The sequence below is a fragment of the Colobus angolensis genome, unplaced genomic scaffold (assembly GCF_000951035.1).
Source record: "Colobus angolensis palliatus isolate OR3802 unplaced genomic scaffold, Cang.pa_1.0 Scaffold434, whole genome shotgun sequence".
NCBI lineage: Eukaryota > Metazoa > Chordata > Mammalia > Primates > Cercopithecidae > Colobus > Colobus angolensis.
In genome coordinates, this window is record NW_012117755.1 from 2,481,941 (window position 1) to 2,507,305 (window position 25,365).

At 37.1% G+C, this 25,365-nt stretch overlaps 1 protein-coding gene across 1 annotated transcript in view; it reads left to right on the plus strand.

Annotated features, from left to right (window-relative positions):
* The window catches only part of DMD (dystrophin), a 2,170,472-nt gene that overhangs the window by 1,449,902 nt on the left and 695,205 nt on the right, over positions 1 to 25,365 (plus strand). Inside the window, exon 50 of the mRNA XM_011957103.1 lies at positions 9,738 to 9,846. Within this exon, the coding sequence (XP_011812493.1) occupies positions 9,738 to 9,846 (109 nt within the window). The remainder of the gene's footprint in view (positions 1 to 9,737; positions 9,847 to 25,365) is intronic.

The following is a 25,365-nucleotide window of genomic DNA, read 5'->3' on the forward strand; positions in this document are numbered from 1 at the left end:
GTATTCAAATGTATGCCTGTATATGTACAGCCGTAGGTAGAGTCCTTTATTTATTCAGCAGATATTAATTACATGCCAACCATTGACACAAGATATATTTTTAAATTTTGAAAATCTCAAACTCAGAGTTTAAACTATATTCTAGTTTACTTTTTTAAACAAATGATATTTTTATGATTGTATAAAACAAATACATTATTTTCCCTTATTCTACATCAAATAATATTTCTAGAAGGCTTTTTTCCTTGTCTTAATGATAGAAAACATAAAAATCATTTAATATTTTTTAAATATCCCAAAATATGAGGCAAGAAAGCAACCACAATTGTAGCTACCTTAGGAAACTGTTAATTTCTTAAAATATTTTTAATTTTTAATTTTATATATGTATAATTGTACATATTTATATGTGGGCTACAAGTGATATTTTGCTTATTTCTTATAATTTCAGTAGTTTTGGGGGGACAGGTGGTTTTTGGTTACATGGATGAGTTCTATAGTGGCAAATTCTGAGACTTTTTATGTATCCATTACCTGAGTAGTATACACTGTACCCAATAAATAGTCTTTTATCCCTTACCTCACTCCCAAGCTCCCCACTTAGAGTCCCCAAAGTCCATTATATCACTCTGCATGTCTTTTTATCCTCAAAGCTTAGCTCCCACTTATGAGGGAGAACATACGGTATTTGGTTTTCCATTCCTGAGTTACTTTACTTGGAATAATGGCTGCCAACTCCATTAAAGTTGCTGCAAAAGAAATTACTTTTTATGTCTGAGTAATATTCCATGGTATATAGATACCACATTTTCTTTATCCATTCATTGGTCGATGGACACTTGGGTTAGTTCCATATCTTACAATTGCAAATTTTGCTGCTATTTTTGTGCTGCTGCTTTCTTTTTTGTTACGTCCTTTTCTGGTTTTGGTATTAGGGTGATACTGACTTCATAGAATGATTTAGGGAGGATTCCCTCTTTATCTTTTGAAATAGTTTCAGTATAATTGGTACCAATTCTTCTTTGAATGTCTGGTAGAATTCAGCTGTGAATTCATCTGGTCCTGGGCTTTTATTTAGCAATTTTTAAATTACTGATTCAACCTTGCTGCTCATTATTTATGTATTCAGGGTTACTTCTTTTTTTTTTTTGAGACGGAGTTTTGCTCTTTCACCCAGGCTGGAGTGCTGTGGCATGATCTCGGCTCACTGCAACCTCTACCTTCCGGTTTCAAGCAATTCTCCTGCCTCAGCCTCCCAAGTAGATGAGATTACAGGCGCCCACCACCACGCCCAGCTAATTTTTGTATTTTTAGTAGAGTCGGAGTTTCACTATGTCGGCCAGGCTGGTCTCAAACTCCTGACCTCATGATCTGCCCGCCTCAGCCTCCCAAAGTGCTAGGATTATAGACATGAGCCACCGCGCCCAGCCGAAGTGTTCAGGGTTTCTGTTTCTTCTTGATTTAAACTAGGAGGGTTGTGTGTTTCCACGAATTTATCCATTTCCTCTGGATTTTCTAGTTTGTGTGCATGAAGGTGTTCATAGTAGTAGTGAATGATCTTTTGTATTTTTGTGATGTAGGTTGTAGTGTTTCCAGTTTCATTTCTACTTGAGCTTATTTGACTCTTCTCTCTTCTTTCCTTGGTTGATCCTGCTAATGGTCTATCAATTTTGTTTATCTTTCCAAAGAACTAGCTTTTTGTTTCATTTATATTTTGTATTTTTTTGTTTCAACTTCATTTAGTTCTGCTTTGATCTTTGTTATTTCTTTTCTTCTGCTGGCTTTGAGTTTAGTTTGTTCTTGTTTCTCTAGTTCCTTGAAATGTGACATTAGGTTGTCAATTTGTGTTCTTTCAGAATTTTTGATGTAGGTATTTAACACTATGAACTTTCCTCTTAGCACTGTTTTTGCTGTATCTCAGAGGTTGTAATAAATTGTGTCACTATTCATTTCAAAAAATATTTTAATTTCCATCTCAATTGCATTGTTAACCCCAAAATCATTCAAGAGCTTAATTTCCATGTGTTTGTATAGTTTTCGGGGTTCCTTTTGGAGTTGATTTTTAGTTTTATTCCACTGTGGTCCGAGAAGATACTTGATATGATTTTGATTTTCCTAAATTTATTAAGACTTTTTTGTGGCCTCTTGTATGACCTGTCTTGGAGAATGTTTCATCTGCTGATAAGAATGTATATTCTGCAATTGTTGGGAAGAATGTTCTGCAAATATCTGTTAAGTCCATTTGTTCTAGGGTATAATTTAAGTCCATTGTTTCTTTGTTGAGTTTTTCTTTCAATGACCTGTCTAGTGCTGTAAGTGGAGTATTGAAGTCCCCCACTATTATTGCGTTGCTGTCTATCTCATTTCTTAGGTCTAGTACTATTGTTTTATAAAGCTAGGAGCGCCAGTGTTGGGTGCATATAAATTGAGTATTGTAGTAAATATCTTCTTGTAGAACTAATCCTTTTATCATTATACAATGTCTTTCTTTATCTTTTGTTTACTATTGTTGCTTTAAAGCCTGTTTTGTCTGATATAAAGCTACTCCTGCTTGCTTTTGGTTCCCATTTGCGTGGAATATCTTTTTCTGTCCTTTTACCACAAGTGATATTTTGATGCAAGCATATAATATATAATGATCAAATCAGAGTGATTGCAGTATCTATCACCTTAAATATTTATCCATTTTAAATTTTAAAAGGAAAGCTATATTCAGAAATCACTTTTTCTTGTAACTAATTCCTGTTCTTCATAAAGAAGAAATTTCGTAGTTTGATATAGCTGTCTTAACATTTAATGAATATTTTCAAGCAAAGTATATACAATGGAGAATAATGCTCAGCTGCAAAAGTCAGCTATAATGAATCTAATTTTTCCATTTACAAAAAAAAAAGGTACTCCCAAAGTTTATCCATTTTGGTAGAACATGAATTCACTCTGATTGTTGAGTTTGGAGCTCTTGTGCGGAAAACCTTGGACCTGCAATTTAGTTAGCATATTCAAAGTTTTAAAATTATAGAGATGTAGTCAAGAATAGGACTTGATAACCATTATCCCACTGATTTGCTATTTAAATAAGTTGGGACTTAAGTACATATTTGATTTCCTTAAATTTGCTTATAGATGATTAACATGTATAGCAAAATGTTACCTTTTACAGATTTTTATTGAGCATTGCTTAAAGATTATTATATGATGAACACCTGACTAGTTACTACAGCCAAACATTTTTCTGTTATGCAGATGAATTTTACAGCTTGAATGATGAGAGAATTGAAAACATGGGCAAATGCCAGAGAAGTGAAAAGCAAAATGAAGCAAAACAAAAAAGAACTTGCATAATATATAAATAATCCATTTCAATTCTACAGTACAACAAATTCTTGAAAAAGTAGCAAGATTGTTTTTGTGACCAGCCAAATCAAAAACTGTAGTCATTTCATAAGTATTTGCTAATAATTATAAAAGATTAGAAATTATACAGTTCTGAGCTTGTTGAACCTTCGACCCCTTGCAGCGTCCTCGGACATTTGTGGTACATTGGGAGAGCCATTTAATTTTAAAAATCCACCTCTACATTAGAGATTATAGTAACCCCTCATTTACCTATCTGGAGATAAGAGTGGGAAAGATAATATTTGACCAAACGGATAGACTATTTAGAGTTTATGTATTAATAAAAGAGAAATTGCATGTACAAACATGTTATTTTCTAGGTAACTAAAACCTAGGCCTTTAATAAAGCACTGAAAAATTTTTATTGTAACTATTTTAATGAAAACTTTTCTTGAATATCTTCTGTTTTGCTTCATTAAGCAGTGCATAATATCTGACCAACAAATTTATAGTGCTTTCCAGTTCACAGCGTTTTTACTATATAAAATATCTCATTTAGTTTCTCCAACAAAGCTATGAGTTACGTGGTAGTATTATATCCATGTTTCAAGGATGATAAATCTTAGTGACCCATCTGATTTTCCAAGGATCATACAACCAGTGAATTAGGAATGAAACTCAAGACTTCTGATTCTAAATCCCAATGTAAATTAACTTTTCTTAATTTTCAGGGATGTCGTTATCACATCAATTTTTGCTCTGTTTAGTGATACAGTGATATATGAGGAACATGAAATTCAAAGCACTGTTTCTTCAGTTGAGACCCAGTTGAAGTGGTTGATTTGCTTTTAGAAGCTAGACTGTAAGATAAATACATACCTTTAAATATTAAAGCAAACTCAAATCACTGAGATACTTACACCATGAGAAGAAAGTGGAACCTAAGTCAACTGGTAGAAACAGCAAACTTTGATCTCTCTTTATCCACTCATTCTGAGGGTCAATATGCTTACTGAGTAGAAAGATGGGCATACCCGCAGCAGTATTTAAATCAGTCCCAAATCTATCACTGTCTCTCCTTTTCTCTCTCTCTCTCAGCACATATAGGTGATTTCCTATAAATTAAATGGCATAGGATGAGATTTCATCACATGTTGAACTGTCATTTCATTGATAAATGACTAAAATTACCACATTTCTCAGTTTTAAGTTTTTTATGTTCATTGTCTTCTATTGCTACTTTCTGTTATCAGAATGGTTACTTCTCATTGCTTTTAGTATTCTGTCTTTGTAGAGTTATAGAAACTTCACAGGGAAACCAGAAGATCAAATATATTACTCACTAGTGTCTTACAATATTTAATTTTTAGTGTTTAGGTTCTGATGTCAGGACAGAAAAATATCTTCCATGAGTGATGACTTTCAAGGGTGGTTTTCCTGACTAATCAGAGGCATTATATTTTGTTTGCTTTTAGGTTCAAGACTGATTTTTAATAAATAAAAAAGTTACATGTATTGATATGCTAGTAAATGTTAACATCATGCATTCTGGATAAAAACGTTGAAAGCCTTGATTTGACTTGATGTCAGATACAATAGATATAATCTCAAGAGCACTGATGACAGTTAAATTAGGAAGTGATTAATTCTTACTATATATTATGTTTTGTTCTTAGCACAGTTTTATATTTATAAAATTTAATTTATATTAATGGTTATGTTTAATAACCAATTAGCAAAATTACTGAAATGTGACAATATCTCTATTCCCATTTTTTTCCTGCTTTATCCTTTTAAAATATGTAATATTATTTATAAGTATATTTTAAATTTATAAAAGCTACATTGTACTATAAATCTTGTTTCTTAGCTTTTCAAACATTCATAATTGTGTTTTAAAGATCCATCCACGGCCGGGCGCAGTGGCTTACGCCTGCAATCCCAGTACATTGGGAGGCCAAGATGGGAAGATCACCTGAGGTCAGGAGTTGGAGGCAGCCTGGCCAACATGGTGCAATACAAAATACAAAAATTATCCGGGTGTGGTGGTGCCAGCCTGTAATCCCAGCTACTGGGAGGCTGAGGCAGGAGAATCACTTGAACCCAGGAGGTGAAAGTTGCAGTGAGCCAAGATCGCGCCACTACATTCCAGCCAGGGCAACAACAGTAAAACTCCATCTCAAAAAAATAAAAAAATCCATCCACATTGCTCTACATATACCCTTATCCATGTCTTTCACATACACACCCATGTTGTCCTCAATTTCCCACAATGCAGCAACAAACTTTCTTGTACTTCCTTATGACCTTAAGAATGTGAGAGAAAGTTCTCCAATATACACTGATGAGGGAATATGATCAGCAGGGTTTTTTGTTTGTTTTTCTGTTTTTTGCTTTTTAACTTATGCCCACCTTTCTGTTGGCAGTCAGCAGCCACATCTGAAGTTACAGCTCTCTGTTTTAGACAAGGCTTATTCTTCCCTTTGTTGCAACCTAGTCCCTATAGGGACCTGAATTTGTGACCCTAGTCTATGAGATTACTTTTTAAATATAGTTTGGTTCAGGACTTATAAAAACCTAATAAGGCTGGGCGTGGTGGCTCACACCTGTAATTCCAGCACTTTGGGAGCCTGGGATGGGCAGATTGCTTGAGTCCAGGAGTTTGAGACCAGCCTGGGCAACATGACAAAACCCCATCTCTACATAAAAATGCAAAAATATATATATATCCAGGCAGGGTGGCATGCACCTGTAGTCTCAGCTACTCAGGAGGCTGAGGTGGGAGGATTGCCTAGGAAGTCAAGGCTGCAGTGAGCCGAGATCTTGACACCGCTCTCCAGCCTGGGTGACAGGAGCGAGACCCTGTCTCAAAAGAAAAAATAAGCCTAATAAAATGATTGCACACCTGGAAAACCTACATAGGCTCCCTCAAGTACCATATATATGTATATAGTCAGTCATTCATGGTGTGTAGTTCACATTGAAGTCAAGTTGGGGAAAAAGAAACTCATTTATCTCTTTCTCTTTTCCTTTATTCAAGGAGCCATTTTTATTTAATTTTATTCAATTCAGTAATATTTACTGAACTCCTCTTATTAGGAAGCACTGGATTGGATATAAAGAAAATACCATACAAAGCATAGAAGACTCAGTCCTGCCTTGCAAAGGGCATGTAGTCTTGACTGGAAAGACACACACTGACAGGGTAGACTGTTTTAGGAATAAGGCTCAAAATCCTAAGGAAATTGAACACTCGAACAAAGGATTCTTAGCAAAGCAATTTTACTTCTGCACAGAGGGGTGCCTCCTTGGCCAGTTGCCATGAGAACACACCTGAACAAAGGGGCACAAGAGCCTTTATTCCTGATGCAAGTCCTGTACCCTTTCCCCATTGGCTGGGGTCGGGTCATACAATCTAAACTAATCCCGGTTGGCTAAACATTTGACTGTTTAAGATAGGGTGGGCACGTAAAATCAAGTGGAGAGGAAGGGGAAGGGGTGTCTGTAATGAGCTAGAAAGTTAGTCCTCTTTCCAAATAAGTAAATGAATGTGAGCTGGTACTGATAACGCTTGGTACTGAAGCGTGCCTGGGCATCTAACAAAGGCAAAAAGGAAAAAGGAGAAAAAGTGGGGGGGGGCGTGTACTATGAATTAAAGAATAAAAGATTGATCAGATTATTTGAAAAGAAACCTCATATCCCACAACTGGAAGAAACAATTTGATGGAAAGTTTTTCTTTGTCGTTTACCAGCTCAAAATCTCAACTATCAAAGGCAAGAAAATAAACACACATACACACCCACACACACCCCTCTACACCTCTACCTTTTTCTGTATGGCCAAAGCCTTCAGTCCACCTGACCACTTCCCACTCCAATTACCATGTTAGCCTCGCAACTCACATCTCTGCACCCTTCTGATAAAGCATCCACAATGCAAAACACGAATCGTATCATATTGCTCTACTTCTCTAAACACTTCCATCTACTCTGTGGTTTTAGAAGAGAATCTGATAACCCCACATTACAAGGCCTTAATAAATTGCCTTATTGCAGCTCTGTATCATTACTTATAAACACTGTAGTCTAGATAGCCAGGACACAATGCATTTTTTTTTTTTTAAGGCTCAATACCTCTTGCCATTTTGCACGTGGTTTTCCTTCTGTCTGAAATGCCCTTTCTCCACCTGGCACTTGAATGACCCCTTCTGAAAACTTCTTAGTCATCTTTCAAAATCAGTTCAAATGTTAGCTTTTGTGGGTAACCTATTGACCTCTCCAGGCTGAGTTATTCTCTTCCCCCAAGGTGTCTTGTTGAAATCATTATTTTTTCCTAAAATCTATGTTCTAATTTACTTACACGCCTGTGAATGCTTAGAGGTTGCTAACTTCAGTTTTGTGAACTTAGTAACTGGCACAAAGTCTGGCACAGAGTAGCACCCAAAAATTTTTTTTTTCTGGAATAAATAAATTAATGGTTTCATTGAAATGCTTAGCATTAAATTAATGATTAGCATTAAACTACAATGTGTGTATAAAACATTACGGTTTGGTTGGGTTCATTGCCATTCCTATTTACTTTAAAGAGTTTGTAATTTCTGGCTCTTTTCCAACTCTGATTCTTCAGACTAGAAATGCAATTTCTGCTAATATATTTATTTTAACCAAACCCAACATCAATAAAGTTATTTGTATTCCTTATAACATAAGCATAAGAATGTACAGTGATATAAAAATGCAGCTATTATCTCTCACAGGCACTGGTAAAGCTTTTGTGACTAGCGCTACTATACTGGCAAGGTATTGCTGCTTGTAATGAACTAAATATTTCAGTGGCTTAACACAATAGGAGTTTTTTTCTTGCTCACATGGCAACCCAGCGTATGTTTTCCTAGTCAAGCAGCCTTCTTACATATGTTATTGCAGAAACCTAGGTCCTGTTCATCTTCTTCCTCTGCCTGCCATTCCCTTGGTAGCTTTTCTTTGCTAGGGTTTCGTAAGAGAATGAAATTCTGTTGAAAATGATCTGAGGGTCTGTTATGTTCTCAAGAATGGTACATAACTGGTCTGTGATAAATGCTCAGGTAACTGATTAGGTATAATAGATACTTAGGATTTTGTCATGAACAATCAGCATCAACATCACCTGGAAAATTATTAAAACTGCAGATTATTGGGCTCCACCCAGTATCTACTAAATCCAGAACTCTGGGGCTGCTATGCAGCAATTAGCAAGGCCTCCAGGTGATTCTGTTGATCCTAAAGTATGAGAACAACTGCTCTAGGGCATTAGGACTTAATTCTCTCCGCAGCAAGTTGTAAAGATTTGCTGTAGGACCTAAGAGTCTTCTGCTTCCAACAATGGAAAGGAAAAAAAGGTAGAAACCTCACTAAATTTTTCAAAGCCTCAGCCCCGAACTGACGAACAACACTTCTGCTCACATTCTACTGGCTATAACTTATCGTATAGCTAGCTGAACCAGTGAGGTGGAACCAGCTCAGGACGGCCTACTGTTATATTGCCAGGCATTTTTTGAGGCACTTGATGTTCTCTTCTTGATAATTTAAATTTAACCGTGGTGGGAATATTTACACCACAGAAATTGGCAAACACTAAAAACAAGGTGTTTTTAAACACCCTGAGATCAGAGATCCAGTTGATATACATCTACCAGCACACCACTGGCCAAATACAGGCTTGGCTTATGCCACGGGGAGCTCTGCAGCTGAACTACCACTTCAAATGTGTCCTGCTTTAAGCCAAATTAGTCAAGCCTTTATACGTTGACGTTGATCAGTCACTGAATGAGGGCTGCCGGGGAAAAGGCATGACCTTGGACAAGACAGCTTTCTGCAGCTCAGGCAGTCCCTGAAGGGACTGACAGCTGAAGAATGTCTACTGACATCATTTCCATCATCTAGAACAAGAGTCTTTCCTTGAAGGGGGGCTCTGAGTAGCATATTTCCATGTCCACTGCAGCTCCTCCCTTTAAGAGATTCTGATATAATTGACTAGGGGTGAGCCAGTACATTAGGATTTTTCTAAAGTTATCTGGATAATTTTAGTATGCAACCACAATAGATACTCTTCAAGAATTAAGCCAGTTGCTGAGAGGGAACTGTTTTTTGTTGGTTTGTTTTCACTAATGTTTGCACTCTACTTCCTTAAAATAAAATTATGCCTGGAGAGTTTATATGGAGCAATCGATAAATATTTGTAGGGTGGTTGGCTAAAATAATTATAATTCCTTTAAAAGAAATTCTACCCACTAAAGTTAATTTAGAAGTAAAATATAATAGAAATTCAATAATATATTCACCAAATGAATTAAGATGTTCATGAATTAAGTTATCTTCAGAGTGTTAATCGAATAAGTAATGTGTATGCTTTTCTATTAAAGAGGAAGTTAGAAGACCTGAGCTCTGAGTGGAAGGCGGTAAACCATTTACTTCAAGAGCTGAGGGCAAAGCAACCTGACCTAGCTCCTGGACTGACCACTGTTGGAGCCTGTAAGTATACTGGATCCCATTCTCTCTGGCTTTAGCTATTTGTTCAAAAGCGCAACTATGAAGTGATGTCTGGGTGAGAGAGAAAATTTGTTTCAATTCTGAAGATAGAGATAAACCTTTGTGTTGTTGACTGTGCAAAAAGTCTTAGAGTACATTCCTTGGAAATTGACTCTGATTCAAAGTGTTGTGTGACAATGGGATATGGGGAGTGTTCTCTGGAGATACACCCACAAGGAAGAGAAGAGCACCAGGGAGATTGTGGGAGAGTCTGAAACGTGAGTTGGCTGCAACAGAGGCCTAAGCCAGTCTCACAGGAGCCCTACGCCTGGGCTGGCTCTGCGGAGCTGTCCTGAATTACAGGCAGTGGGCCTGGACTTTGTATTTCTGATCCAGCCAGCCATTGGCCATGAGCTGGCTGCTGCCTGACAGTGGAAGGACAACTTGGACAAGTTTTCTGAGGCCGAAGGCAATTCTTAGTAAGAAACACCTTTAACAACCAATATTCCTAGCATCCAAGGATGTGTGCATTGTCCCTGAAGAGAGATTCAGGGTGAACTGCCAGATTATCCACTAACACTACATGAAGATGCCATCTCAACAAATCCTATATCATTTAGACGGTATTCTTCAAATATGTCTACAAGAATCAGAGAAACCACAGAAACACACAGTCCTACTAGCACCTCTCCCTGTCCCAATTGCAAACAACTTAAGAGCTCTTCAATTTTTAGTTCAAATAAAAGAAAAATGGATTGTGAGGACCACAGGCTGACTTGGGGGAGGAATATTTCTTCATTTAGCTGTAGTTTTAACTTTTGTTTTCACTGCATATTTTCAGTCTATTTTATTTTATTTTCCTTCCTATTCAGTTGTGGATAGAAGGTATTCATACATTCTCATGGCAATGTTAATGCTGGCTTTGACTCTCAGGGGAAAAAAGCCAGAAAACTTCTTTGCTGTACCATTCTATAATTAGGCAGAACTAAAAACATCTTTGGGTGTTTTTTTTGGGTTTTTTTTTTTTTTTTTTTGCCTTATCTACTTTTCAAAGATCAAATGATTGAAGCATTAAAGCATAGTGACTGGTTCTTCAGGTAAAGTTGATTTTTATTTTATGTCAAGTAGAAAAATACTGAACTGGAAGAATCACAGCTGGGGTAGCACAATCATAATTCATTAGAAGGCATAAATAGTGCTTGGATTAACAGAAGCCCTACAATCTGAGGACAGTGCATCTCATGTGTCCCCTGGGATTTCTCAGAAGTCATCAGAGTTAGATTTAACGACTTTGGAGACTTGAAAAGATATGCAAGCATTATGGTTTTGTTTGTTTGCTTTTTCTTTTTGTCAATCTGGGACACTAAAATTGCTATATCAGGGTTATATTCAACTATGTCAGGTTTATTTCTTTTTATGAGCTCTAATTTTTGGTTCCCTCAGCGAATATGCATAGTTTGTTCCTATAGTATCATTTATTGGTGTCTGTTTTCTGGCTGTCCCTGACATGTTCAGCCTCAGACTCAAACATAAAGTCTATGAAGAGATTATGTTCCAATGATTCTTTATAAGTTTGTTAAACTCTGAACTTACGGGTTTATGTCCCATATAAGCCACTTTACACATGGTAGGAAGGCTCCAAAACCAGGGCACCGAAATTCATTTAATGTGTATTTTATCTAAATGTAACAATAATGTCTATAAGAAAAATACATTCAAAGTTCCAGTTTTGATTTCCAGCAACATATATAATTCATCCACTTAATAAATATTTATTAACTTCCATGTGTTGAGCATCATACTGGTGCTGCGAGTACAGCATAGAATAAGATAAGTCCCTCCTTTCACAAAACATATATTGTAATATATGTTTTATGTAATATATGTAATAAACTAATGAAGAAAATATATACTGTCTCAATAATTGTAAGTACTGTAGAGTGTAGTCTACAGATTGATGTCAGTGGGTATTTGTTAGACACGCAGAATCTGAGACCCCTATCCTAGACCCACTGAATCACAATCTGCATTTTAATAGAATCCCCAAGTGAATCCTGTGCACATTGATGTTTGAGAAATACCATTACAGAGAACAACTAAGCAGGGAGACATGATGAGGGCATTATTGTCTATCGTATGGTCAGGGAAGCTTGTCTATTAAGAGAACATCAGAAAACTGATGTAAGTGAGGAAGTGAGCCTGGTGTATTTCTGGGAAAATTATTCCAGGCAGGGAAAGAAAAGACTGAGCAATGATACTGAAGTAGGAACAGGATGGCAGAATATTAAGGAGATCAGTAAAACTAGAGGGGCAGGTCAGGGGAAGTGTGATGGAAGCCGTGAGAGATATTCATCTTTCATAGCACTGCCCTACTTCCTTCTCCCCAACACGACGGTCTCAACACCCCCTACCACTCATGTCTTCTCCTACGCCCTCCACATTGCTGCCAGTATGGAGAGTCTGGGAATGCCCTCAGTTCAAAGCTATTGGTGACAGCTGGCAGAGTTGTGGTAGTAGCTAAAAAAGAATTAAGAGAAAGAGGAATTTTTCTCAAAAGCAGGTGCTTTTCATCCTCTTTAGCACACTGAAACAGATCTGGGCATAAAGTCAAGATGTTAAATACACAAATGTTGAATGAAAAAAATCAACAGGTAGTCATTTAGATCCAGAGCCGCTTTTATTAAAATAAGGCTTTTCTTTTTTCTTTACTGTGGTGGTTCAAATATCGGAATAAAGAATTGTTTCTATTCCTGACTTCCTGACTTGCAGGAAGTTAATCAGATATAAATGCAATATAAAAAAAGAAAATCTAATTTGTATTATGCTTCTTGTGTATGTTTATTATTTCATGTACTATATTACAGTAGAATAGAATTTATAATTCATTATAGTAAAATTTTTCCATTGCATTCCCACTGTTGAATGTGTAGAAGCTACACATATATGTGTAGCTTTAACATATATGTCTTTATCCTGAAAATAATTTCAAAGAACATATGGTTATAGATAATTTTTAAAGATTAAGGACCCCAAAGTTTAGAGGGGAAATAGCTAGATTAAGGCCACACAGCTGGAAAGCAAGCAAGCAAGGGTTTCAGTCCACGTGTGTCAAGCTCCAAAGCCCGTGTTTTGTTTTGTTGCTATGCTTTACACTATCTCTCTGTCCAAGAACCTAATGGAAAATTACAGATACGGATGCAGCTGGTCAGCCCTTAATATAATTTAACTCAATCTTAAACATATCTGGAGTAAAAGTGATATATGTTTCCGTGTCCTCTCCTCTCCCCTTCCCTCCCTTCCCCTCCTCTCCCCTCCCCTCCCCTCCCCTCCTCTCTCCTTTCCTCTCCTTTCCATGTGCATGTGTGTGAGAGAGAGAGACTGAATCGTGCTTTGTTGCCCAGGCTGGAGTGCAGTGGTGTGATCTCGGTTCACTGCAACCTCTGCCTTTCAGGTTCTAGTGATTCTCCTGCCTCAGCCTCCCAAGTAGCTGGGATACAGGTGCACCCCACCACACCTGGCTAATTTTAGTATTTTTGGTAGAGATGGGGTTTCTCTATGTTGATCGGGCTGGTCTTAAACTCCTGACCTCAAGTGATCCATCTGCCTCAGCCTCTCAAAGTTCTGGGATTACAGGCGTGAGCCACCATGCCTGGCCTGTTTCTGTGTTTTTTCTACTTAAGAAGTAGAAAAAATTGGTTCACTCTATTTGAATTTCTTAGAACCATAGAAATCCAAACTTGGAATAATTACTGCAATTATTATCTAGTTGAATATTCTCCTTTTATAGATGTAGAAGCTGAGGCCTAAAGTTGCTTGTTTTGTTTTATGAACACTAAACCAAACTACCTTGTGGCTGCTTACTTAAATTGTAAATTATAATGAGGTGGCCTTGCCTGAACACTATAAATTGTTTTAATTTTCAGGACAAATCAACATGCTGGAAAAAAAAAAAAAAACTTGCAATTCTTGTTGCTTGGATACCTGTCCATATCAGTTTCTATTGTTACATAAAAGCACCCCAAAACTTAACAGTTTAAAACAAGAGTTATTTATTGCACATAATTCTGTGTGTCTGAAGTTTGCTCTGTGATTAGCTGAATAGTTATTCTGATGGTCTTGCTTGGTGTTATTTATGTGGATGCAGTTATCTAGCAAGTGAACAGGAGCTAGATGGTCTAAAATGGACTCTCTCAGATATCTGACAACTGGCTGTTGGTTGGAGAACTTTGGTTCTTCATAAAGCCACTCATCGTCCTATAGGCTAGACTAGGCTTCATTACATGCTATTCTCAGGGCAGTGTTCCAAGAGAGGGAGAGTGGAAGCTACAAGACCTCCTGATGCCTAGGCTTTGAAACTTGTACATTACTTCTGCTAAGTTCTATTGGTCAAAGCATGTCAAAAGATCAGCCCAGATTCAAGAGATGAGGAAATTACTTCATCTCTTGAAAGGAGGAGCTGCCACATCACATGTCAAAGGGGTATGCATGTTGGGATGGAAGGTTTTATTGTCACCATATTTATACACAAATCACTACATTGGGGAAAAGGGGGGAAACTGGAGATCAAAAGTGTTGGTCTGAATCCAATGCTCTATTTCAGTGATTCTCAAAAATTACCATGTGTTACAACCACCCAGTTCTTAACAAAGTATAGATTACTGGGCTTCAACCCCAGAGTTTCTGATTTACTAGCTCTGGGGTGAGACTTGCATCTCTCTCTCTCTCTCTCTCTCTCTCTTTCTTTCTCTTTCTCTCTCTCTCTTTTTTTTTTTTTTTTGTGACTGAGTCTTGCTCTGTCACCCAGGCTGGAGTACAGTGGTGCAATCTCGGCTCACAGAAACCTCTGCCTCCTGGGTTGAAGCGATTCTCCTGCCTCAGCCTCCTGAGTAGCTAGGATTACAGGTACCCGCCAACACGCCCGGCTACTTTTTGTATTTTTACTAGAGACAGGGTTTCACTATGTTGGTCAGGCTGGTCTCGAACTCCTGACCTCAGGTGATCCACCCGCCTCAGCCTCCCATGGTGCTGGGATTACAGGTGTGAGCCACTGTGCCCAGCCAAGACTTGCATCTCTGCAAAGTTCCTAGGTTATGCTGATGCTGGACTATGCTTTGAGAACCACTACCACAGACATACAGTGAGTAGGTAAGAACAAATTCATCCCTTCTGCTGTGTTCAGCAAGGAGTGGGATTCCAATGAGGTCCCGTGCTGTGAATCTAAAGGGAAATCCATCTTATTTTAGCACCTCTACTCCCCATCCCCCCACCCCAAGGATGTTATAGCTTAGAAGTTCAAGGAGATGGACAGCACACTAAACCAGGCAGTATTTGCCCTGCAGAGCTGTTCAATGTTCCTGGATGAGACCTGTGAGAAGAAAAGCCATAAGTTCCTCTAGAGACTTTTAGAACCATTGAGGTAGACAGGACTTTGCATGGGTCTGAAGGCCTGCACGGCAGATGGAGGCAAAGAGCCAGCAAATCTGGTTGTAAATGTCAATGTGAATCCTTTCTTATCCACAAGCTGCTGGGTCTGAGAACATTAATGTTCTGCAATACCCGATTTAGCATTTTTGAAATAAATTGCATATAGACATGCTTAATGTGAAGACTCCAAATCAGGATATTTGATTCAAATGTCTCTTGGTAATAACTATGGAATGAATAACCCATTGTATGTAGACATATAGAAGAGCCAGTTAATAGAGGTTTCTAGTTGATTAAACACTGGTAAAATCATCTCTTCCTGTAATTAAGTTTGGAGAGAGCAAGTCTCAAGTGTAATTAGGAAAGCATAGCATTGGAGGTCAAGAAGCCTAAATTCTACTATTAATCTCAGTTGTGCTACCAACTATATAAGGGATCAACACACTGTTTCTGCAAAGGACCAGATACTAAATATTTTCTGCTTTATGGGTCATGTGGTCAACTCTGTCATTGTATACTAAAACACAGACAATACCTAAATAAAGGGACAGGGCTGTGCTCCAATGACACTTTACAGAAACGAAGCCGGTAAGATAGATTTGATCCTTAGTGGACTACCCATTTCCCCTTAGCACTTATCCTTCCTGTAAACCATGAAGCTTCTAACTACAAGTACCTGTGACTCTACCTGAGTCCTTTCTCTGGCTGTGGGAGTAGCTCTGCCTCTTGCAGAGCAGGCTGGAAGCTGGGGAGGAGATATCTCTGGAATGGCACTTAACCAATGGACAGAAGCTGGGGGATAAATGTGTTAGTCTTCATAGATTTCATACTGCTATGAAGAAATACCTGAGACTGGGTAATTTATAAAGGAAGAAGAAGTTTAATGGACTCACAGTTCCACATGGCTGGGGAGGCCTCACAATCATGGCAGAAGGCGAACGAGGAGCAGAGGCACGTCTTACATGACAGCAGGCAAGAGAGCATGTGCGGGGGAACTGTTCTTTATAAAACCATCAGATCTCATGAGACTTACTCACTATCAGGAGAACAGCGCAGGAAAAACCCACCCCCATGATTCAGTTACCTCACACCTGGTCCCTCCCACAACACGTGGGGATTATTGGAGTTACAATTCAAGATGAGATTTGGGTGAGAACACAGCCAAACCATATCAAAATAAATATCCCACCTTCTTCTCCCCTTGGGTAGGACACCTCCAATGCATGTTCCACACTAAAAATCTCCAGTGGATTGGGCAGTTGACCACAATGATAAACAGGCTTCTTAGCATGCCTTGTATAGGCTTCCTTCCCATGTATAGACTTTCTTCCCATTTTAGCAGAATCTGGACCCAACCCCACATCTCCTGAGTTTGATTTCAGTGCTCTTCAGTATTATATATCTCAACTTTGTTCCCTGCTTAGACACAGCTGACAGATTTGTATATCTTCAGCTCTACAGCTCTGTCTTCTCTACCGTGGCTTTCTGGGATCAACTCCCGATGAAATTGTTTGTATTTAAATCCTTGTCTCAGGGTCTACTTCTGGGCAAACCTAAATTAATACAAGTCTTAGAATTAGTGCCACAGTTATACCTTTTGAGTGAGTTATGTTGGAATTCCCATTTTATAGATGAGATAACCAAGGGTCAGAAAGGTTAAATAATTTGTCCAAAGTTACACAGCTAGTCAGTGACAGAGTGGGTATTCAAAAATAAGTCTCTTTGACTCCAGAGCTTATGCTATTAATCAGTACTCCATATATCAAGCAGTGATTTATTTATCTTCATTTGAATTTTTTGAAGTCTCTATTTAAATTAAATATCAAATACTCACATATAAGGTTATTTATACATTTTAATTTGAACTTCACTCACCTCTCCAAAGTTAAATAAAGCATTCCATTTCCATTTCAATAATACTTTAAATATCTAGGCAGTTAAAGCATGAGGTTACTTGGCACTTAAATATACTCTTGTCATACTACACTTTTTTGGCTTAAATTGCAAAAAAAAAAATTGCAAAAAGAAAAAAGATTAATTTATTATGACAGTACCCTACATTTATCTGCAATGATCATATTTTTTTGTGAAAATGGCCTTCATTTATCTGCAGTGAAGGAAAAAGATGGCAATTCGTTCTTGCATTCTTATTCCTCTCTCGGGTCCTGATCCTTCTCATTAATAGAAACATGGCGGGGGAGGGGTGTGTAACCCACACCCTTTCCTGTTTCGGTTATGTTTCCACTGTTGATTCTGCTTCAGGTGAATCTTTAGGATTAGGCAAATAAATTTCAGTGGAGTCAAATCTTTTTCTCCCTCACTAACAGGTGATTTCCCTGCTAAAAACACTTATGACATGGCTATACTATTGTCGTTTTTCTAGTTACAGCCTCTAAACCTTGAAAACTTCCTCAAAGTCTAATACGTTAGGAGCAAGCTTTTGTACAAAAAAAATGAAGACCCTTAATCAGTTGTGATAACAAAATAAATCAATTTTACACCCTATCCCAAGATACTTCAAGGCCTTGAGCAGCTAGGGAGACTCCTTAACTCTTGGCATTAATTAACTAATTAATTAATTAATTAAAAAATTCATATTTGTATGTATCAGTGAGGTAAGAGTGCTTGAAATTAATGAGATATGTCACACTGTCGAAAGAGAAGTGACAACAGAAAGCCCTGGCTGGTGAGGCCCCAGCACTGCTCACACTCATCAGAAGGAAGTCTTTCTATGTAGGCAGTAGTGGGTCCCTGGTCCCAGGCCAGGTTCTTCAACAATGCTCACTGGTTAACAGGAAAGGCACTACAATGGCATCATTGTTAACATCCAAGACAGTGATAGAATGTGAAACCTCTACTGTTTAGTATTTAGTATTCAGCATTTAGATGTTAATTATCCATTTTATGATGGAGTTCCCTTTCTTCTTCTTCTCTTAACCTTTTGGCAGTTTTATTGCATGGTTACCATTTCCAGTTAGGGTTGTGCTTTGGGATCTGAACTGATGAAGGAAGGGAAGCTCTAATTCATCATTTCTAGGAAAAAGAGAAGGCTAACATCAATTCTGATGATTAGAGATTTTTTGATTACCTATGTCCTGCATTTTAACAGAAATAAAGTGTTAATTACAGTAAACTTACCTTAACCTTCTTATGCTATTTAACACTCTTCAAGAAAGGACTTCTGCTTGAAATCACTATAGAGTATACCATAATCTTGACTGTCATACTCTGACGAAGAAACCAGAACTATTTAGGTATATTCATGAAAATACATACCCTACCACTCAAAATGGAAGGCTTCAACATGTATTCCTAATATTTCCTAAAACTTCACTGAATAGTTTTAAAATTGAATATAACTTTACCTTCAAAGAAACAAGATTTCAAAAGGAAATTGTAGCAGTTTTGTACTTCAATTGTCGATTTTAAGATTGTGGTCTGAAAAGTATTTGAGCAGTCATTCATTCTTTTCCACTATCTTAGAAAAGGCTCTCATTCTATTAGAAGCAATCTGAAGAAGGGTAACTGCCAACTCTCTTCTTAAAAAGTGACGAGCAGATGGCGTTCCACCAATCTGCTATACTTGACAGTTTTTCAACTACCTAACCTAAGTTCCAGTTACTGTCTAAATTATTTTTATTCGAATAGGAAAAGTCCATTTATGCTTACTGTACATTTCAACAGTGTTCCTTCATTCGTTGAGGTCTGTTATTTAATCTCCTTCCCACTTTTCTTTTCTGTCATAAATCAGATGAGTCCCCATGGTCTGGCAACAAAAAAAGCTGTTTCTCAAATTTTTAACATCTCTGTGGCCCTCCTCCTACCTTTCCAAGTGTTTTCCATACTATTTTTCTGCTGTGGGCTTCAGAATTGGAAGCTATTCCATGATTACTGGTCTACCCATGACTCTGTCACATCATAAAGTCTATATACCCTTTTTCTACCTTTACATGCCAAATACCAGGTGTGTCTAGCTTTAATTCAATGACTAGCAAACGGTAGGTATTGCACTAATACTTTTTGGTCAAATGAACAAGTACATTTATTTTACAGAAAGATCAAATACATCAACCTTCCTATGTAATAATAGTAATACCAAGAAGATTAAGTGATTGCATGCTTGACCAGCTGTTTAGTGGCAGAATCTGGACCCAACCCCACATCTCCTGAGTTTGATTTCAGTGCTCTTCAGTATTCTTATATATCTCAACTTTGTTCCCTGCTGAGACACAGCTGACAGATATATATATGTCTTCACAATCTCAGTAGTAAGTCCTATTTTTTTTTAAGATTACAGTGCTGATCAAAGAGGGATATTCTATGGCACTGATGAAAATCTTCTAGGCCAGATATAACCCCTATCTCGTTCTTAAACCCTCATTCTTGACTGTGTCTTGAAATCCAATTTGAGAACCTCTGCTTTACATGCTACCTTCCTCTTAAAATTCATGTAGTTTATTCCTTCTCTCATCTTCAGTATTTTTATGAAAATATGTTTTAATCTTATTTCCAAAGTGCTTGTCAGCCCATGCTGAGTTCATTAGACAAACAATCTAGGTATCCTAATATTTAGGTAAAATTGCTAGCAGCGCTAACTACACCAGTACCCACTTAAATTACAATATAAACCTACAATAGGAAAAAAAGTCAAAATTATACTACTTTTAATTCCTACTTCTAGAATAATTATCACACCTTCAAAAAAACTCATAATTGTTCTCTAATATTAAAAACCAGGAACTAAATTATATCACTATATATATAGATATATAGACATATCACTATATATATAGATATATATATAGACATATAACTATATATAGTTTATATATATATTACATGTCACTCTATATAGTTTTATATATAGATAGCTATATATCTATATAGTTTTTTTATAGGAAACTATATAAACTCATATATATTTATATATATAAACTCATATATATATTTATATATGTAAACTCATATATATGAGAGATATCTATATATAAATATATAGATATAGGAGATGATATTGAAATAAAACAAACTAGCCAATCTCCAATGTCACTTTATTGTCCCAGGACTCTTCATTCTCAAATAAATTTATGAATACACAATAGAAATAAATGTTCTATAATGCTCATTATGGATTATAATAGTTTTCTTGTCATACTGAAGTGAATGAGAATTGTTTCTTTGATTATTAGCATACTTTTCATAACCATATGATTTGGTGATAGGCACTTTTGCTTACTAAGTTCAGCATGATCAAAACAGAACTCCTATTATTTTTATTGCTGATTCTTATATCTTTAAGGTAAAACATGCCCTTTTCCTTTGAACCTGCACACTGTGTTTAACAAATAAGCACATAACTCAGGATTGAATTGTGCACTTTGATTTGAGCTTTTTTTTCAAGGTCAGGACCCAGTTTCGCAAGAAGTTTTATTTTTTCCAATACAGCTGACATCCAATCCCACCAGCTGAAAGACAAACTTGTCTAATAAAGCTTTCAGATTCAATTTGCTGCCTGCATACAGCTTGAGGAATCTCTGGAGGTCACTCACAGCATGTGTTGCAACCCCAACAGGGAGAAGTAATGAAAAGATTCTGGTTAAAAAGCTGACACTGCCCCTTCCAACCTCTTTGAATGTGAATATAATAAGCCAGTTTATAGATGCAAATCTCTATGATTCTGGGGATTTCCATCTTGATCTCTGACTCCAAGGAACATTTGAATGCATGGATTTGTATCCATTATCTGGGTGAATAAATGCTTCATATTGAAAAAGGGGTGCTTTAACAACAAAAGTCTGATGTAAATCAGGCAAAACAACATTGTCACTTCATGTTTAACGCTCCTGGAGGGTCTCTGAGGTCTCACAGTTTGGTTCTATTCCAGTGATATATAGACATATCATAGCCATTTTCAAAAATAATACCTGCTTTCATTTCAATTATTCTCCCTAGCTTTTGCATTGACCCAAACATACCTAATATTTATCTTACAGCTAACATGCATTAATGCCTTGCTCTGTACCAGGCATTTTGCTAAGTTTTCTTTGTGCATTTTTCTGTTTAATCTTATAACAGCCTTATGAAATAGGTACTACATTATTATTATTTTTCACCATGAGAGGAAATGAAAGCCTAGAGAATGGTTATCCGAAGACACCCAGCTACTAAGTGGGCACAGCATGGCCTTGAACCTGAGTCTTTCTAAAGTTCTTGCCCGTCTTTTACCTTTATGTTAAACATACTGGATCTTGGTCATGCGGTCTGTGAATAAAGACTCCATATACTGTGGGATCAATTCTACCATATTGTGTATGCTTTTGTACGTGTTTTCCAAATGAAATTAAACAACACTCTCTTCCCCCTTCTTTTCTGTTTTGCATGACATCTAAATCTTTTATTAAATCTCCATGGGTGGAATTGGGCCTTAAGTAGTAGTAGCTTTGAAGCTTAATACTAACCTCAGAGCTATGGAAGTGGTTTCAATATGAAGAAATATGTAGATTCTGCTCTTTTCTTTTTCTTTCTTTCTTTTTTTTTTGGCTCCTCTAGAATAGAAGGCAATTAGGACAGAAAAAGACATTGAGATGATAAGCTTGATTCTCCCAGTGTTACTACTTAGCTTTATTTATTCTCCCACATTTGTAACTGTCAATTCAAGGTCAAAAAGCCAGTACAGCGGCAGAATTATAAAAAGTAGCTCTGGAAAATCTATAGGGTACCATAGTCCAGCACCCTGCTGCAAGTCAAAATCAATTAAATAAATATATTTAAACAGCACTTCATTTAATCTTAAGGGCACCACAACTCCCTTGGAAAATTATTTTTTGTGTTGAGACCTGATTCTCTGAAAGTGTTTTCTAGTGTTTTCTGTGTTTGGTGGCTCTGGTGAATAAGTGTACCCAATTGCCTATAGCATGAAATCACAGAAATGAATATGGGCTGGAACTTCAATCAGTCATACAAACCAGAAGCCTAGAGTTCATCACCTCTTCTGGAAAGCATCCCCTTTGGCCCTTAAAAGGGTAGAGTTTCCTCCAATATATGTTCATACTTCCCTTTGCCTCCCATCTGTAATTTCAACCAGTCTGTTGCTCTCGACATTTTTAGGCTTCGCATACTGGGTTTCTTCTTAGGAGTTCACTTGAAGAAAGGGTTGTATGCTTTAAAAATACTAAAAGTCACTGGACTAGATGATAATGAAATTTCTGTGAAATAAAAGGGAGTTAACAGAGGTGTTACCACTCATCATAATGGGTATTGTTGACCTTTCCTCTAGCCAGTGTCCCACTTAAGCATGCTTCTTGGCTGGAATTTATTTTTCTCATCTGGATAAATCTGAAGCATTATAGTAAAACCCAGTGTGAGCAAGGCCATGGATGCAAGTGGATTGAGATGAATGAGTGGATAGACCTGCGTGGGCAGAAATAATGAGGTCAGCAATAAACCATACCAAGGGATGCACACTCAAGGAATAAATTGGAGGTAGCAGAATAACTAAACAAATGATAAGTTTGGTCAGACTATCACATGAATATCAACTAAAACAACTTATGACTATAGTTAGTGAACCCTAGAGTGAAGAAAACAAAATACTGTTATCCATCTGATCAAAAAATAATAAAATTGTTTACATGTATATATTATCTAAAATTTCCCTTAAGAATCAAGATTATAAATTCCCGCAGTTAAGGAAATTGAATAAGAGGAGATTCAGGAAAGAATCTTTTCTCTTCCTATTCCTAGTCCATTTTTCTTCTAACTGCAGTAGTGAGAACAAGAATTTATTCACCAAATCATAATAGATTGCAATTAGGGGATCCCATTTGAATCTTGGAAGACATGATTTGAGGCAAATCAAAAATCCATGTTTATAAAGTCAATTATTGGTTTATTTAATTTACTGTTTCAGCAGGAGGTATAGGTTAGTAATGTAAATCACTTCAAGAAGGTTTTGGTCAAAGTTTTGCCAATTTTTTTCTGTAAAAACCCAGATAGTAAATGTTTTGGATTTTACAAGCCAGAAGATCTTTGTTGAAGTTACTCGACTCTGCTAATGAGGTGTAAAAGCAGCCATAGGCTGCTTTTGTAAATGAATAAACGTGGCTGTGTTCCAATAAAAGTGTATTTGCAAGAACAGGCCGTGGGTTGGATTTGGCCCACAAGCTGTAGTTCACTGACCCCTGTTTTAGATAAATACTAGCTAGTAGATTCATTGTAGCTAATAAAGGGAATATAGATTGTTTAATGCATTTCCCTAATCTTCTTAAGGCTTCCTCCAGGGGAAAAATATTTCTTATCAACAGTGTTATTAATGCTTACTTGGAACAAAGAATTCCATTTACTTAGCATAGAATGGACATTTGTGAAGCCACTCATGGAAAGAATAAAGAGATGTGAAATACTTGGTACAACTCGTAAGAGTGTTCCACTATCATTTGAAAAAATGGTAAGTAGTAGTTATATAAGAGGGCTTGAGCCTAAAACACTTGTTCTCACTTACGTTGTCCTATCTCAGCAGCAAAAAATACAAATAAAGGGGATAACTAGATGTTAGATTTTCTAAATTCTTATCACTATAAGTCCCGTATATTTAGATATTGAAGTACCCTTAAATATACCTAAGTAGAGGTAATAATTTCTATATTATGGGAAATCTAATTACTACTCATAGAGATTAAAATGTTATACATCGCTTCTGAGCTTTCTTTGAAACTTGAAATGGTGCACTTGGACAAAGGTAGAATGGTCTCCCAAAGTAGCATCATAGATTAGCAGAAAAGAGCTATGATAATGCCACTTCAAGTGACTATCATTTAAATAATGAATTAGGAAGAGTTAAGTTATATAGTTACAGGCAGTAGGAGATGTCACCATCAGGAGGATAAGAAGCCATTTTCCAGCACATTATTTGACTTACTGGTGTAGTTCCTTCTTTAACTGTAGGTTACTCATCTGTATCCTTAATTTATCAATACACTAATCTGACAAATAATTTATTAAGGATTATTGTGTACCCTCCTCTGTATTAGATTCTAGGGATACAATATGGATCAAGATAAGCATGATTCCTAGACTCCTAGAAAGTAAGAAAATTAAATAACTGTACGTGACAAATACTAGGATGTGAAAAAATGCTAGGGAAGAATCAGGAAGAATCACCTAACCCAGTCTGGAGTATTGCAACAGAGCAATGTCAGAGGAAACATTCTGGAAAAAAAAAAAAAGGAAATTTGAAGATGGGACTTGAAGGATAAGTAGGTATACCTAAGCAAACAAGTAGGGGAGAGTGTTCCAGGCAAGAGAAACAAGTAACAGTTGGAGGCACAATGGAGCCTAGCACTTTCTAAAAATATCGGTATGGCTGAAGCACTGAGTGGGGTTGGGAATAGGTAAGGAGCGATGTGTCAGGGAGGACGTTCCAGATGGCGCTGGAAATGCATACATGTTCTTATATTGCATTTTAAGACATGTTAGAGAAATCAGACACATTTTATTTGAAGGGTAATTGAAAGCCACTGAAGCATTTTAGAGAGACTAGTGACATGAGCATATTTGGATTTTAGAGGGATTACTCTGGCTGAAGAATAGATAATTGATTGGATAAAAGCAACTTTGGAGGCTACTCCAGTGGTTCAGATGATAGATAATAATGACCTAAACTAGAGAAGTAATAAAGGGAATGGAGACAAAGTAGACAGATTCAAGTGATACTTGGCACGTGGAAACAACAGGCCCTGGTAACTGACTGGACATAAAATGGAGAGATACAGAGAACGCGAATAGAATACCCAGGCATTTGGCTTGATAAACTGGGTAGCCCGTGGTAGAAATTACTAAACTATGGACTATTTTAGGGTTCAGAGGAACCATGAGTTCAATTTTAGATGTCTAGTTTTGCAAGGCCGCTGAGGTAACTGAGCATATGAGTCAGGAGAGAAGTCTAGGCTAAAAATATGGATGCCAGAGTTACCAGCATGTACGATAAAGCAAAGCTGAAGTCTCAAGGGCAAGATCACCTAAACATCTGGCTGGAGAAGGCAGCAGATAAAAAGTAAAAGGACGGTGGCTCAAGCCTGTAATCCCAGCACTTTGGGAGGC